This window comes from Ictidomys tridecemlineatus, chromosome 8 (assembly GCF_052094955.1).
Source record: "Ictidomys tridecemlineatus isolate mIctTri1 chromosome 8, mIctTri1.hap1, whole genome shotgun sequence".
NCBI classification, from domain to species: Eukaryota; Metazoa; Chordata; class Mammalia; order Rodentia; family Sciuridae; genus Ictidomys; species Ictidomys tridecemlineatus.
In genome coordinates, this window is record NC_135484.1 from 27,894,104 (window position 1) to 27,909,768 (window position 15,665).

Consider the following 15,665-nt stretch of genomic DNA (forward strand, 5'->3'; position numbering starts at 1 on the left):
TCAGGCTTTGGGCCACATTTTCTTTTCAAGTCCCCTAACAAAACTGAAGAGAGAGAGTATTGACAAAATTCTGGTTGGCTTTTAAAGGAAATAAATTCATATATGAATACATATCAATGAAGTATATAGGTGTAGTTACAAATAAATATGTAATATATATTAATTTCACAAAATAAGTTTGTAAAACATGAAATTTATAAAGGATGAAATATATACGTGTGAAATATAAATATATGACCTTGAGCAGACAAGTTCTTACTCTAGAGCTATGTTTGAGATGGTACAGTATTCTCCCATAGAATTGAGGAGTTTATAAAATATGTAGATCTTAACATGTAAAATATGAAATTTGTAAAGTATGAAATTTATAAAGTATAAAGTCCAGTTTTAATTTATAGTTTCTGCTGAGCACAGTGTCCCCTGAACATTTAATTGCTGGTCACTCAAAGCAATTATTCCTCTGACTGATAACAAGAAAGAATCGGTGGGCATAGGAGTTGATGAGTCAGCTGGGGCTGGCAGTGGCTATTCTGACTTGTTAACAGCCTGAAAGATCACAGTTACATGACTTTGTGCAGATCATTGACCCATCCTCTTGGCCTTCGGACCCTCTCATCTTTGAAGTGAAGGTCCGCATGGGTGCTACTCTATATGAGCAAGTAAATATGAACAGCCTTCAGCAGAAATTGTTGACCACTCAGAACTGATGATGATGATGATCTATTTCTGTTGATGATGGTTCATTCTAATTGATAAAACATCCTATTTGATAATTTTTATAACAAAACAGGATTGCTTGTTATATAGTGCCAGGGATGAAATCAAGTCCTCCTGCATGCTAGAGAACTGCTCTACCACGAGTTACACTCCCAGCCTAGATTTCTAAAAATAATTTAAAATACAAATATGTCGCTATTCACCAATTTTATTAGTAATGATATGGGCATCAGTCTTTTTTTATTATATAGTTGTAAAATCAAAATATTATATGTATAAAATAATCTTTGTTTTCAATGTGCATTTTCTAATTTTAATGCTAACTCATTTGAATTTTGACTTTTCAAATTCCCTAGTACTCCCAATTTGGAAAAACAACCAAATGAAAATGGAGTATCTGTTCAGAATGAAAATTTTGAAGAAATTATAAACTTACCCATTGGATCTAAACCATCCAGATTAGATGTCACCAACAGTGAGAGCCCAGAAATTCCTTTGAATCCAATTTTGGCCTTTGATGATGAAGGGACACTTGGGTCACTGCCTCAGGTAGATGGTGTTCAAACACAACAGACTGCAGGTAAGCTTCCCGCCTGCCAACTCCCGTCTGTAATCATCAGAAATGTATACCCAGGAGGGGATGAACTGCCACTGTCTCACACTGTGTTCTTTAAGGGACAGCATTAGCCACAGTGGAAAAGACTGTGTGTGGACCATAGAAGTTGAGTTTTGAGCTGAACTGGGCCACTTCCAGTGCTCCTCTGGTCCTCCCACCCAGTCTGTGGCACCCAGCAGGTGTCCCTGGGCCAGCCCCTTATCACAGCAGCAGCTCAGTGGCAGCTTGCTATCAGAGCAAGCTGTCTGTTCAGACAAGGCTGCTTCCCGTGACCCATAGACCATACAGCCTAGTTCTGCCCTCTGGAGAAAAGGTTGGGTTTTTTTTTTTTTTTTTTTTCTTTTCTCTCAGGTCTCCAGATACGAAACTGCCCTTATATTCTCTTGCCATTTTTCTTTTTTTTTTTTTTTTAGTTTTATTGATTTTATTTTTTTAAATATACAACACCAGAATGCATTACAATTCTTATTATACATATAGAGTACAATTTTTCTTTGTATATAGAGTATGTTCATGCCAATTCATGCTTTTATACATGTACTTTGGTTTTTTTGCATTCAATTCTTATTACACATATATACCACAATTTTTCCTATTGGGTATGTGGACACCCAATTCGAGCCTTCATACATGTGCTTTGGATAATGATGTCCATCACATTCCACCATCCTTGCTAATCCCTTGCCCCATCTCTTTCCCTCCCACCCCTCTTCCCTATATAGAATTTATCTATTCCTCCCATGCTCCTCTCCCTCCCTATCCCACTATGAGTCAGCCTCCTTATGTCAGAGAAAACATTCGGCATTTGTTTTGGGGGGATTGGCTAACTTCACTTAGCATTTTCTTCTCCAATGCCATCCATTTACCTCAAATGCCATGATTTTATTTTCTTTTATTGCTGAGTAATATTCCATTGTATATATATATGCCACATTTTTTTAATCCATTCATCCACTGAAGGGCATCTAGGTTGGCTCTACAGTTTAGTTATTGTGAACTGTGCTGCTATAAACATTGATGTGGATGTGTCCCTGTAGTATGCTGTTTTTAAGTCCTTTAGGTCTGAGGAGAGGGATAGCTGGGTCAAATGGTGGTTCCATTCCCAGATTTCCAAGGAATCTCTAAACTGCTTTCCATATTGGCTGCACCAGTTTATGAGTATACCTTTTTCCCCCGCATCCTCTCCAACACTTATTGTTGTTTGTGTTCATAATAGTTGCTATTCTGACTGGAGTGAGATGATATCTTAGTTTTGATTTGAATTTCTTTGATTATTAGAGATGATGAGCATTTTTTCATATACTTGTTGATTGATTGTATGTCCTCTTCTGAGAAGTGTCTGTTCAGGTCCTTGGTCCATTTGTTGATTGGATTATTTGGGTTTTTTGGTGCTTACCTTTTTGAGTTCTTTATATATCCTAGAGATTACTGCTCTATCTTATGTGTGAGGAGTAAAAATTTGCTCCCGGATGTGAGCTCTCTGTTCACCTCACAGATTGTTTCTTTTTCTGAGAAGATTCCATCCCATTTATTGATTCTTGGTTTTAATTCTTACGCTATAGAAGTCTTCATCCCACATGATGAAGATTAGGGCCTACTTTTTCTTCTATTAGTTGCAGAGTCTCTGGTCTAATTCCTAAGTCCTTGATCCATTTTGAGTTAAGTTGGTGCATGATGAGAGAGAGGGCTTTAATTTCATTTTGTTCCATATGGATTTCCCCTGTTCCCAGAACCATTTGTTGAAGATGCTCTTTTCTCCAGTGCATGTTTTTGGCACGTTTGTCTAATAAAAGATAATTGTAATTTTGTGGGTTAGTCTCTGTGTCCTCTATTCTGTACCATTGGTCTACCAGTGTATTTTGGTGCCAATACCATGCTGTTTTTGTTACTATTGCTCTGTAGTATAGTTTAAGGTCTGGTATAATGATGCCACCTGCTTCACTCTTCCTGCTTAGGATTGCTTTAGCTGTTCTGGGTCTCTTATTTTTCCAGATGAATTTCATAATTGCTTTTTCTATTTCTATGAGGAATGCCAATTTGATCAAAATTGTATTATCTTTAAGTCTATTGATATGATGAATTACATTCAATGATTTCTGTGTCTGTATAGTGCTTTTGGTAGTATGGTCATTTTGATAATATTAATTCTGCCTATCCAAGAGCAAGGTAGATCTTTCCATCTTCTAAGGTCTTCTTTGATTTCTCTCTTTAGAGTTCTGTAGCTTTCATTGTATAGATCTTTCATCTCTTTCATTATGTTGATTCCCAAGTATCTTATATATTTTTTTTGAGTGGGGTAGTTTTCCTTATTTCCATTTAAGAGAATTTGTCACTAATATACAGAAATGCCTTTGATTTATAGGTGTTGATTTTATATCCTGCTACTTTGCTGAATTCATTTACTAGTTCTAGAAGTTTTCTGGTGGAACTTTTAGGGTCTTCTAGGTATAGAATCATATCATCAGCAAATAGTGCCAATTTGTGTTCTTTTTTTTTTTTCTATCTGTATCCCTTTGATTTCTTTCATCTGTATAATTACTCTGGCCAGTGTTTCAAGTGAAACACTTCTATTCTATATTGAATAGAAGTGGTGAAAGGAGGGCATCCCTGTCTTGTTCCAGTTTTTAGAGGGAATGCCTTCAAATTTTCTCCATTAAGAATGATGTTGGCCTAGTGATTAGCATAGATAGCCTTTACAATGTTGAAATATATTCCTGTTATCCCTAGTTTTTCTAGTGTTTGAACATAAAGGGGTGCTATATTTTGTCAAATGTTTTTTCTGCATCTTATTGAGATGATCATATGATTCTTATCTTTAAATCTATTGACATGATGAATTACATTTATTGATTTCCATATATTGAACCAACCTTGCATCCCTGGGATGAATCCCACTTGATCATGGTGCACAATCCTTTTGATATGTTTTTGTATATGATTTGCCAGAATTTTATTGAGAATTTGTGCATCTATGGTCTGAAGTTTTCTTTTTTTGATGTGTCTTTTTCTGGTTTTTGAGATCAGGGTGATATTGGCCTCATAGAATGAGTTTGGAATTACTGCCTCTTTTTCTATTTCCTAAAATAAATTGAAGAGTATTGGTATTAGTTCTTCTTTAAAGGTCTTATAGAACTCAGCTGTATATCCATCCAGTCCTAGGCTTTTCTTGGTTGGTAAGCTTTTGATGTCTTCTTCTATTTCCTCACTTGATATTGGTCTGTTTAAATTGTGTATAACTTCCTGACTCAATCTGGGCAAATCATATGACTTAAGAAATTTGTTGATGCCTTCAATGTCTTCTATTTTATTAGAGTATAGATTTCAAAATAATTTCTAATTATCCTCTGTATTTCTGTAGTGTCTGTTGTGATATTACCTTTTTCATCACATATACTGGTAATTTGAGTTTTCTCTCTCCTTCTCTTCATTAGCATGGCTAAGGTTCTATCAATTTTATTTAGTTTTTCAAAGAACCAACTTTTTGTTTTGCTGCTTTTGCTGCTGATTTGTTCTTCTTTTTCTAGGGCTTTGAGTTGTAGTGTTAGGCCATTTATTTGTTGACTTTTTCTTCTTTTAAGGAATGAACTCCATGCAATGAATTTTCCTCTTAGTGCTGCTTTCATAGTGTCCCAGAGATTTCCATATGTTGTGTCTATGTTCTCATTTACCTCTAAGAATTTTTTAATCTCCTCCTTGATGTTTTCTGTGACTCATTGTTCATTCAGTAGCATATTGTTTAGTCTCCAGGTGATGGAGAAATTTTTATTTTTTATTTTGTCATTGATTTCCAATTTCATTTCATTATGATCTGATAAAATGCATGATAGTATCTCTACTTTTTTGTATTTGCTAAGAGTTGCTTTGTGGCATAGTATATGGTCTATTTAGAGAAGGTTGAAATATTCTATATATGTCAGTTAAGTCTAAGTTATTGATTGTGTTATTGAGTTCTATAGTTTCTTTATTCAACTTTTGTTTGGAAGATCTATCCAGTGGTGAAAGAGGTGTGTTAAAGTCACCCAAAGTTATTGTGTTGTGGTCAGTTTGACTCTTGAACTTGAGAAGAGTTTATTTGATGAACATAACTGCACCATTGTTTGGGGCACATATATTTATGATTGTTATGTCTTGTTGGTATATGGTTCCCTTGAGCAGTATGTAATGTCCATATTTATCCCTTTTGATTAACCTTGGCTTGAAGTCTACTTTATGTGATTTGAGTACGGAAACCCCTGCTTGCTTCCTCAGTCCAAGTGAATGGTATGATTTTTCCCAATTTCAGTCTGTGTATGTCTTTTCTATTTTTCTTATTTGGGTTTGGCAACCTGGATCATACATCATTGTCTCTAAAAATAGTGTGATGGACAATTACGACTTAGGTAATAAGAAAAGTATTCCAAACTAAGATCACATTGATCCCAAGGAACTTCCATCCCTGTAGTTGCTGTTGAAACTGCTTAAAATGCACTTTATACACTATTCCTAGGATTCACACTTGACCTGAGTCTTTGTACAAAAAGAACAATAGCTGGACTCGGGTGGAAGGGATCAAAATGTGTTATATGCATGTATGAATATGCCACAAGGAAACCTATTATCTTGTGTAATTAATGTGCACTAATTTATGGTGGTTTTTGTTTTGTTCTGTTTTTGTACTGAGGATTAAACCCAGGGGCATATCACCACTGAGCCACATCTCCAGCCCTTTTTATTTATTTTGAGATGAGTTCTCATTAAATTGCTGAGGCCTGCCTTGATTTTAAAATCAGCCTTCTGAATTTTAAAAAATTTTAAAATTCAGAAGGCTGCCTCAGCCTTCTGAATAACTGGGACTACAGGAGTGCTCCTCCATGCCTGGCAATATCCACTAATTCAAAAGAAAAATAGTTTTATAGGATTAAAAAAAATGAGTTAACATCAAATAGTGATCATTATAGTACAGCCAGACAATCCCATCAGTATCAGGAATTAGTGGGATGATCCCTCTCCCTCTCTTTTCAAACCTGCCTGAATTTTGTTGACTTCTTTTCCCTGATCACTTTCACATGCTGACCAGCATCTCTTTATACTATTATGAATAGAACTGGCTAAAAATGCAGATTTTTTTTGTACTGGGCATTGAACCCAAAGGGCAATTAACCACATTCCTAGCCCTTTTGACTTTGAAACAAGGTCTCACTCAATTGCTGAGGCTGGTCTTGGAATCCTCCATCTCAGCCTCCCGAGTCTTTAGAATTATAGGCATGCACCATTGTGCCAACAAAAATATAGAATATTTTAATGTAGTCGGTCAGTATAGACTTATTTTTTATCAAATTGCTTGCCTGTTAGATTCCTTCTGGGAACCTGGCGTGGTAGCACATGGCTGTAATCCCAGAGGCTCAGGAGGCTGAGGCAGGAGGATTGAAGGTTGGAGGTCTGAGCAACTTAGCCAAATCCTCTCTCAAAATTGAATAAAAAGGTCTGGATGAAGTTTAGTGGTAGAGTGCCCCTAAATTAATTCCCCAGTAGGAAAAAAAAATCTTTGTAACAAAAAATTTTAATAGGGTGCAAAGACCAATGTTCAGTTCCCATGAAGCTCATCTCCTTTTCTCCTCCAGCAGGCTGACCTTGGGAAGAGAATTTCATTGGACTCTACCTTCTAAGAGTCTCTGAAAGGAGTTTGTAAAGTCTCTCCCTAGTCTTTCATGTTCCGAAGTTTCAAGGAACAGTCTGATTAATATTGTGATGGTAGAAACAAACCCCATGCAGCTTCCTCCTCTGGCATGTCACATATTCGTAGGGAAGGACAGAATTTCCATATGTTTTCTGCTTTACTTGCTAAGCCTTGACTCACCTTTTGAGTTATCAATAAATCCATTCTCACTGTTCTCATCTTTCTATACCTTCCTTCTCTGGGAGACACAGCACAGTATCCATGATCTTGATTAATAAAATGTTCCTGATTATTTATCATGACTATCAACATTTATTTAGCCTCCAACTTAAGTCTGGAGCCCTAAAGCATCAAGTACTAAGAATATAAGACCAAAAAAAAAAAAGTTTAAATCCCTTCTAGAAAAGTGCAATCAATATATGCAGTTTAGAAATGTAAATGACATAGCCTAAGTTGAATTAAAGAAAAGGATGTATGTTTTTTCTATTTCATTTAAATACAAGGCTGTGGTCCTAATGTATTTGCCTGTTCTTATATAAGACAATGCATTTAACTGCAGGGTAAAACTTTAGAAATGTAAGACATTGCTATAGTATTCTTCAATGTTTTAGACGAATGCTATGAACCTGTTCTTTTTCTCTCTCTCTCTCTCCATATAGAAGTTATATGAGCATTTCTTCTGAAGAACCAAAGCAGAAATTTAGTAAGAATTTCTACAATTAATGGGATTCCTTTCACGCCATGAAGGAGCATCCCCCTCCTCGAGTTTTCTAAAGATTTCGTGACCATCATTTTGAAAAAGACTTTATTAAAACCAGCTAAAGACAACAGACTGGATAGCTTTTCTAATAATTTTCGCCAATAGGAAGAAAGAAATGCTCCGTATCTTCAGTACTTTAAAGTGGCTTTTCCCGGTATGCTCCTTCTTATTAGCAAATCAATATTTTTCTGCATTCTCTAAAAGACAAGAGTATTTGACAGTAAAAGACATGGGATGATTAGGCATGATTTTTCACATAGATATTTTGGTCTTAAAAGAATAACATATAAAATTGGCAAAAAAAATTATCTTTACAATGTAATACTTGAAAAATAAGTACCTCTTTGCTCTACAAGTAGAGTGAATAGGAAAGGAGTTTAAATTAAACCTGTTTGTTTAAATGTTTCAAAGAGCTCTATTTGTAGAGGCAAATTATAGGCAGATTACCAGGTTCTTATAAATGCAACTTGTACATGGACATTCTGCAAACCCAGCTGTCATATTCTTCTCACAACTCCTTTTACAGAAGCATCCTAACAAGTTTTAGAATGTGAAAAACATTATTTTTTCAGAGCAAGAAAATATTTACTTTCCTCTTAAATAATGTATTTATAAAGTTTTCCAGATAAATCAAATAAATTAGAACAATGTGAAAACATTGCAGATTTTCTTTCTTAGATGCACTCCTTCTGATGTCACCGTGAGAGAATGTTACTGATGATTCAGGGCTCTTTCTGAAGTTTGTATGTTGCTGCTGTCCCCGATGATGGGGGGACTTATCTTTGCCTTACCTGATCACAAATTATGTGGGGGAGAGCGGGGGGAAATAAAGATTTAATATGTCTTTAAATAAAAAAAGAATTTGGTTTTGCTCGTTTCAGAGCAATGAAAAAATGATGGCATGTTGACTGTGCGTGGCACACAGGACAGGGACCTCGGTGGAGGTCCTCGTTCTGCATCGCTTCCATCAGCTTTCCACTCTTCATTGTCGTTGACTTTTGCTGCTGAGCCTCGCTGTACAAACTTGCACTTTTGTTTGCCGATATAAATTCAATGTTATTTTCCCTTGTAACAGACAACTAATAACTAAATGTAGAAGGAGAGGAAACACGTTTTTTTTTTTTAATGTGGAGTGTTAAGATAAATTTATACCACTACAATGTGCTGGTTTTATAGGAAGGATCAGTTAATCTGTTTAAGAGACTGTTATCTGTTGGATGATTTCTTTTAAATCCAAGCATATGATTTTTAGCAATAGCTTGTACTTTGTTAAAACATTAATTTGGGGATTTTCCCTGTTCTCAGTTGTCCATGTATACATAGTTACTATATTAAAAAAAAATCTGTTCAACAAAATTGTTTTATCTGTTTGTATTGGCCTACCATAAAATACTAGTGAGGTGTTTGACATAGTTTACTATTGGGGTTCTCATGTTATAACCACGTGGCCTACGTTATTTTTTTTTAATTTATTTTTTTTTAGTACTGGGGATTAAACTTGGAGCCTTGCTTGTATACAGAGGCACATGCTCTGAGTTTTCAATTTCATTTAACCTTAATAACATTTTTCTAGCTTCATATAGGTAGGTATTCAGAATAATTACAGTTTAGAGCAGTAGTCATTTTTAGCTAAGTTTTCCTTTTTTTCATTTATATTTCTAAACTTGTGTAGTCATTAGCACACTGAATGCCTTCTGAGTAATCAAGTCTTTTAAGTGATAATTTCTGAACTATACTTTGTTAAAAGCAACAGAGCCAGAGAATGAGTTTGATCTTCACAATAGCTGAATTGCTTGCTTTTTAACACTTAGCAATCTGTTCACCTGCTGACCTTAAGGAATTCTCCAGTAGGCCACTAGATTAAGGGCCATGTTCAAATATGATTATAAACATGGGATAAGAATTGAATGGTTTCCAGTTTCCTTTTCAGGACTGTCGAGGCCAATTAAGTCATTCACCTTTACTGGTTTGTATGGTAGGTAGAATCCAGCTATTACGGGAAGTCTATGTTTCCTCTTGCACAACACAACTACCTGAAATAAAAGCAAATCTAAACAGAACTCCTTCACATGAATAAATATTTATCAGCAAGCAAGGCCTCTGGGAAGGTTGGGGAAGTTCCTTCTCTGCTCATGAGTAATCCCACCAGTGCCTTGACTGAAAGATTTACAGTAATGAAGCAACAGCAATATTGGACATATGGACAACTACGTCACAGAGTTTTTACTGAAAGTGTTTTAAAAGATAACAGATTAAATTTTAATAGTCACCAATAAGTTCACCTATCCTTTGCATTTTTATTGTGAAAACATATATTCACATAGTTTTTTTCTACATAATTTTGTATATATTCTAATTTTTTATTTAAATATATTGTTACATATGTTCATTCCTTAACCCTAACCCTACTCCTAAACCTACCCCTACCTCTAAGACTACATAAAAACACAAAAGCCCTTAAACATATAATCTTATAAACCTATATAAATATTTCTAGATATTTTGCCAGGTACATGTATATTCTCACTTAAGAAATCATATACGTTAATATATTTTCATGTATAAATCCACGGCCCAGTTTTAAAGCAAAATGTCAGAACAAAGCTACAACAAAGGCTATTCATTTGTGAAAACATAGACCTTTATATATGTTTTTCAACATAATTTATATAGGTTTTCCAACATATTTTCATTTTTTTATTCAAATATGGTTACACATGTTCATTCCTAACCCCAAACCTAGCCTTACCCATAAATTTACTCCCACCTATAACACTACATGAAAACCAAAACATCTTGCATGTATAATCATATACGTTTACATAAACATTCAGAGATATTTTGACTGGTACATTTACATAATCACCTATAATATCATTAATATAAATATATTTTCATTATGAATCCAAGGCCCAGTCTTAAAGCTAAAGCAGCACAGACCTAGAAGGAAAGCTTTCCATTTGTGAAAACATACATATGTATAGGTTTTCCACATAAGTTCATGTATATTTTCATTTTTTTATTCAATTATATAGTTGTAGATATTTGTACACTAACCCTTATCCTACTCCCACCCCTAAAACTACATGAAATGTTAAAGCCACTATATGTATAATCATGTACATTTATATGAATATTCATAGATTATTTTGCTGGTACATTTTATATACTCAACTATAATATTATATATTATATTTTCATGTATGAATCCATGGCCAAGTTTTAAAACAAAATAATCAACGATGCCAGAAGGAAATGTATTCACTTATGAAAATATTTATGTAAGTTTTTCTACATAATTTCATGTGTATTTTTATTATTCAAGTAATTAGTTAAACATGTTCTTTTCTTAACCCTAACCTTTGCCCTACACCTAAACCTACTTCCATCCCTAACAGTACATCAAAACATAAAAACCCCTACATATATAATTGTGTACATTTATATGAATATTCATAGATATTTTATCAGGTACATTTATATCATATTAATATATTTTCATAAATTAATTTATGGCTCAATTTTAAAACTAAAGCAGCATGGAGATAGAACAAAACCAATCCACTTGTGAAAACATACACATTTATACATAATTTTACATATATTTTCATTTTGTAATTCAAATATACAGTTATAGATGTTAATGTCCTAACCTGAACTCTAGTATTATTCTTAAATCTACTCCTATCTCTAACATTACATCAAAACATAAAAGCACCTACATGTATAGTCACATACATTTATATAAATATTCATAGATATTTTGCCAGGTTCATTTACATACTCACCTATAATATGATATATATTAATATATTTTCATGTCTGAATTCATGGTCCAGTTTTAAAACTAAAGCATCATGAGCTAGAACAAAACCAATCCACTTATGAAAACATATATTTATATAGATTTTTCTACATAATTTCACATGTATGTCCATTTTTCAATTCAAATATACAGTTATAATTGTTCTTTCCCTAACCCTAAACCTACCTAGCCCTACCTCTAAACCTTCTTCTGCCATCTTTAACACTACCTAAAAACTTAAAACCCTCTACATGTATATCATGTATATCACATTTATATTAATATTCATGGATATTTAGCCAAGTACATTTATATTCTCACCTATATTATATAATATTAATGTATTTTTAATACATTAATGAATTCATGAATACACTATGAATTCATGGCCCAGTTTTAATTCAAAGTATCAGCAGGAATCAGATCAAAATTTATCCACTTGTGAAAACTTAAACATTTTATTTTTTTCCTACCTATGTTCACGTATTTTTTTATTCAAATATACACTTATACCTTTTCATTCCCTAACCCTAATCACAAAATCTACTCTAGTGCTTACACTACATCAAAACCTAAAAGCCCCTACAAGTATAATCCTGTTAATTTATATTAATATTCATAGTTATTTTGCCAGGTACCTTCTTCTACTCACCTATAATATATATATGAATATATTTTCATGTATGAACCAAGGTCAGAGTTTTCAACCTAAAGGTCAGAACAAAGCTAGTTGAAACCTAACCATTGTGAAGACATATACGTTTATATAGGGTTTGCTAGATAATTTCAAGTATACTTTCATTTTTTAATTAAAATATACAGTTATAATTGTTTTTTCTAACCATAAACCTAGGCTATTATTAAAACTACCCCTATCTTAACACTACATCAAAATGCAAAAGCCCATCAATGGAAATCATGTAAATTTATATGAATATTCATATATATATTGCCAGGTACATATATACACTCACCTGTATATTACATATATTACATATATTATATATTACATAATATACATATATTAATATATGTATATTAATATCATATATTAATATATTTTGATGTATCAATTCATGGTTCAGTTTTAAACCAAATTCTCTGTACAAAGCTAGACTGAAACCTATCCAGTTGAGAAAACATAACATTTATATAGGCATTCTGACATAATTTTATATATATACATTTTTATCAGTTTTCCTATATCATTTCACATATATTTTCATTTTTTTATTCAATTATACTGTTATACATATATTTTCCCTAACCCTATCCCTCCCTCTAACCCCAAACCTACTCCTATCACTAACACTAAAAGCACTATGAAACCTAAAAGCCCCAACATATGTAATCTTGCACATATATATGAATATTCATAGATATTTACCCAGGTATACTCATATACTGACCTATATTCTCATATATATTAAAATATTTTCAGTATGAATAAATAACCCAGTTTTAAACCAAATGTCAATGAGAGGTAGATTAGAACCTATCCATTTTTTGATTATATACATTTATGCAGATTTTACTACATATTTTCATTTTTATATTCTAATATAGTTATACATGTTTGTTCCCTAACCCTAGGCCTACCCTAAACCTACTCCCTTCCCTAACACTATATAAAAAATTAGAAGCCCCTACATGTATAATCATGTACATTTACATGAATATTCATACATATTTTGCCAAGTACCTTTAGATACTCACCTGTAGTTTCATATATTAATATATTTTCATGTAGGAATCCATGGCCTCATTTTAATTCAAATTGTCAGAACAAAGCTAGCCCAAAACCTCTCCAATTCAAAAATGCATACATTTTTACAGGTTTTCCTATATAATTTCATGGACATTTTCATTTTTTTCTTCAAATATACATTTATACATGTTTATTCACTAATCCTAACCCTAGTTCTACCCCTAAACCTACTCTGATACCTAATTTATCATCAAAACAAAAAAGCCCCTACATGTCTAATCATGTACATCTATATGAATATTCATAATATCCATCTATATGAATATTCATAATTTTGCAAGGTACATTTATATATTCACCTATAATATCATGTGTATTAAAATTTTTCATGTATAAATCTATGGCCAGTTTTAAACAAAAATGTCAGTAAGAGCTAGATAGAAATATATCCATTTGTGAAAAAATATATATTTTTTATGTTTTCCTTCATAATTTCATATATTTTATTTTCTTATTCAAAGATATTTATAAGTTTGTCTTCTATCCCTTACCATAGCTCTACCCCTAAACCTACTCCCATCCCTGACATTACATCAAAATATAAAAGCCTCTACATATATATGGATATTTATATGGATATTTATAGATATTTGAGAGGTATATTTATATACTCATCAAATACATCATATATTACTATACTTTCATGTATGTATCCAAAGCCCAGTTTTGAACCATATTATCTAAAAAAGCTAAATTGAAACCTATTCACTATGACAACATAAATATTTATATAGGTTTTCTGACATGATTTCATTTTTTCCCCATATATACAATGATACATGTTCATTCCCTAACCGTAACCCTAGCCCTGCCCCTAAACCTTTTCTCATCCCTAACACTACATTAAAACTTAAAAGCCCCTACATGTATATATGAAGCCCAAATCCATGTACTCTCTGAGTATACTTATAGGCTAGCTTAAATCCAACTCCTCGTTGTATTATCAGGAAACTGAGGTCCAGATATAGAAAGGGACTTCTCCAGACCTCAGTAGTTGAGCAGAGTGCAGTAGGAATCTTTCCCCTTCCATAATGCTTGATTTGAAAAGATATCACTGTCATCCTGGGAACACTTCCCATTCTCTCTTCACCTGGGTCATTTTCCTCTTTTTATCCACATATGAGCACAAAAACATACACATATGTGCATGCGCGCGCGCGCACACACACAAACACACACAGTGACTTCTCAGTTTGGGACCATAAAGTTGGGGCAGAGAAACAGAAGTTGTTAAGGAAATAAGTATTATAAAAATTCATAGGGGTCTGGGGCTGTAGCTCAGTGATAGAGTGCTTACCTAGCATGTGTGAGGCCTTGGGTTCGATCCCCAGCACCACATAAAACTAAATAAACAAAATAAAGGTATTGTGTCCATGTACAACTAAAAATATTTTTAAAAATTCTTAGGCTGGAGATAAGTCAGCCACAGGGCTGTGACATGTTTTATTTTATTCATATGCCCAGAGGACAAGGAAAAATACAGGAGGATATAAAAGATTTCCAGGATTCTAGGGAAGACAGGGGTAGTGTTTTCTATTAACAATCTAACCAAGATTAGTCAACATGCCCTTGTGAAAAAAAAGGACAAGAGGAGAGAGAGCTTTAGTTTCTTCCCATACAAATTGGGGTGCTTTACCTGGATGGCTTCTGGTTCATAAATTGTTAACTGTGTTTCTCTATTGAGAATACCCTGAACTCTGATTTTATGGGGCGGGGGGAGATTTAATTCCATAGAGTTCCTTCAGAGCAATGTGAGCCTCTAGAAACAGAAATGTTGCTGGACCTCTTCCATGATCCAGAAGTGTTAAAAATAAATTTATGTTGTCCATGAGCTACCTAGCCTATGAAACTTTGTTGGAGTGAACTATACTTTCAGATACAGAAAAAGCATTTCTTCAATTTTAATGTATGATATTATAGAGAAGAGAGTCACAAATTGCTTAGTGTTGTGATCCATTGTATGGGCTGTGCAACACACAGGCTGAGATGGGACACATCCATCTAATTCTAAATATAAAGGCTTAACATTGCAAGGTTTATTGTCATAGGATGATAATATATGGAGTCCATTTTGTTTTAAACAGCAGCTTGCTGGTCAAGAATGAAAAATTAGTCCCAGAGAAATGACTTGCCCAGATCATACTGCTCAAACACAGGACTTTTAGTGCTTATTCCATGGTGCCTCTCACCACTTATTGTAATTCTCACCCTTCCAAGTTCTGCGTTTTCTATGCTTGACACCAAACGTGAATTATATGGATTTCCTCTGATTGTATGCTTGATGACTTCCCCAATGTGAAGCTCATTGTGTGTGTGGGGAAAATCTGAAAAAGACAGTGACTT

At 33.7% G+C, this 15,665-nt stretch overlaps 1 protein-coding gene across 15 annotated transcripts in view; it reads left to right on the forward strand.

Annotated features, from left to right (window-relative positions):
• Nucleotides 1-9,105, forward strand: part of Map7 (microtubule associated protein 7) — a 172,273-nt gene extending 163,168 nt beyond the window's left edge. For all 15 annotated transcript variants that reach the window (XM_078019066.1, XM_021729438.3, XM_078019067.1 and 12 more), the window contains 2 exons: nucleotides 1,074-1,297; nucleotides 7,649-9,105. In XM_078019066.1, coding sequence (XP_077875192.1) covers nucleotides 1,074-1,297; nucleotides 7,649-7,659 — 235 coding nt within the window. In that variant the 3' untranslated portion in view covers nucleotides 7,660-9,105. The remainder of the gene's footprint in view (nucleotides 1-1,073; nucleotides 1,298-7,648) is intronic.
• Nucleotides 9,106-15,665: the final 6,560 nt, after the last annotated feature.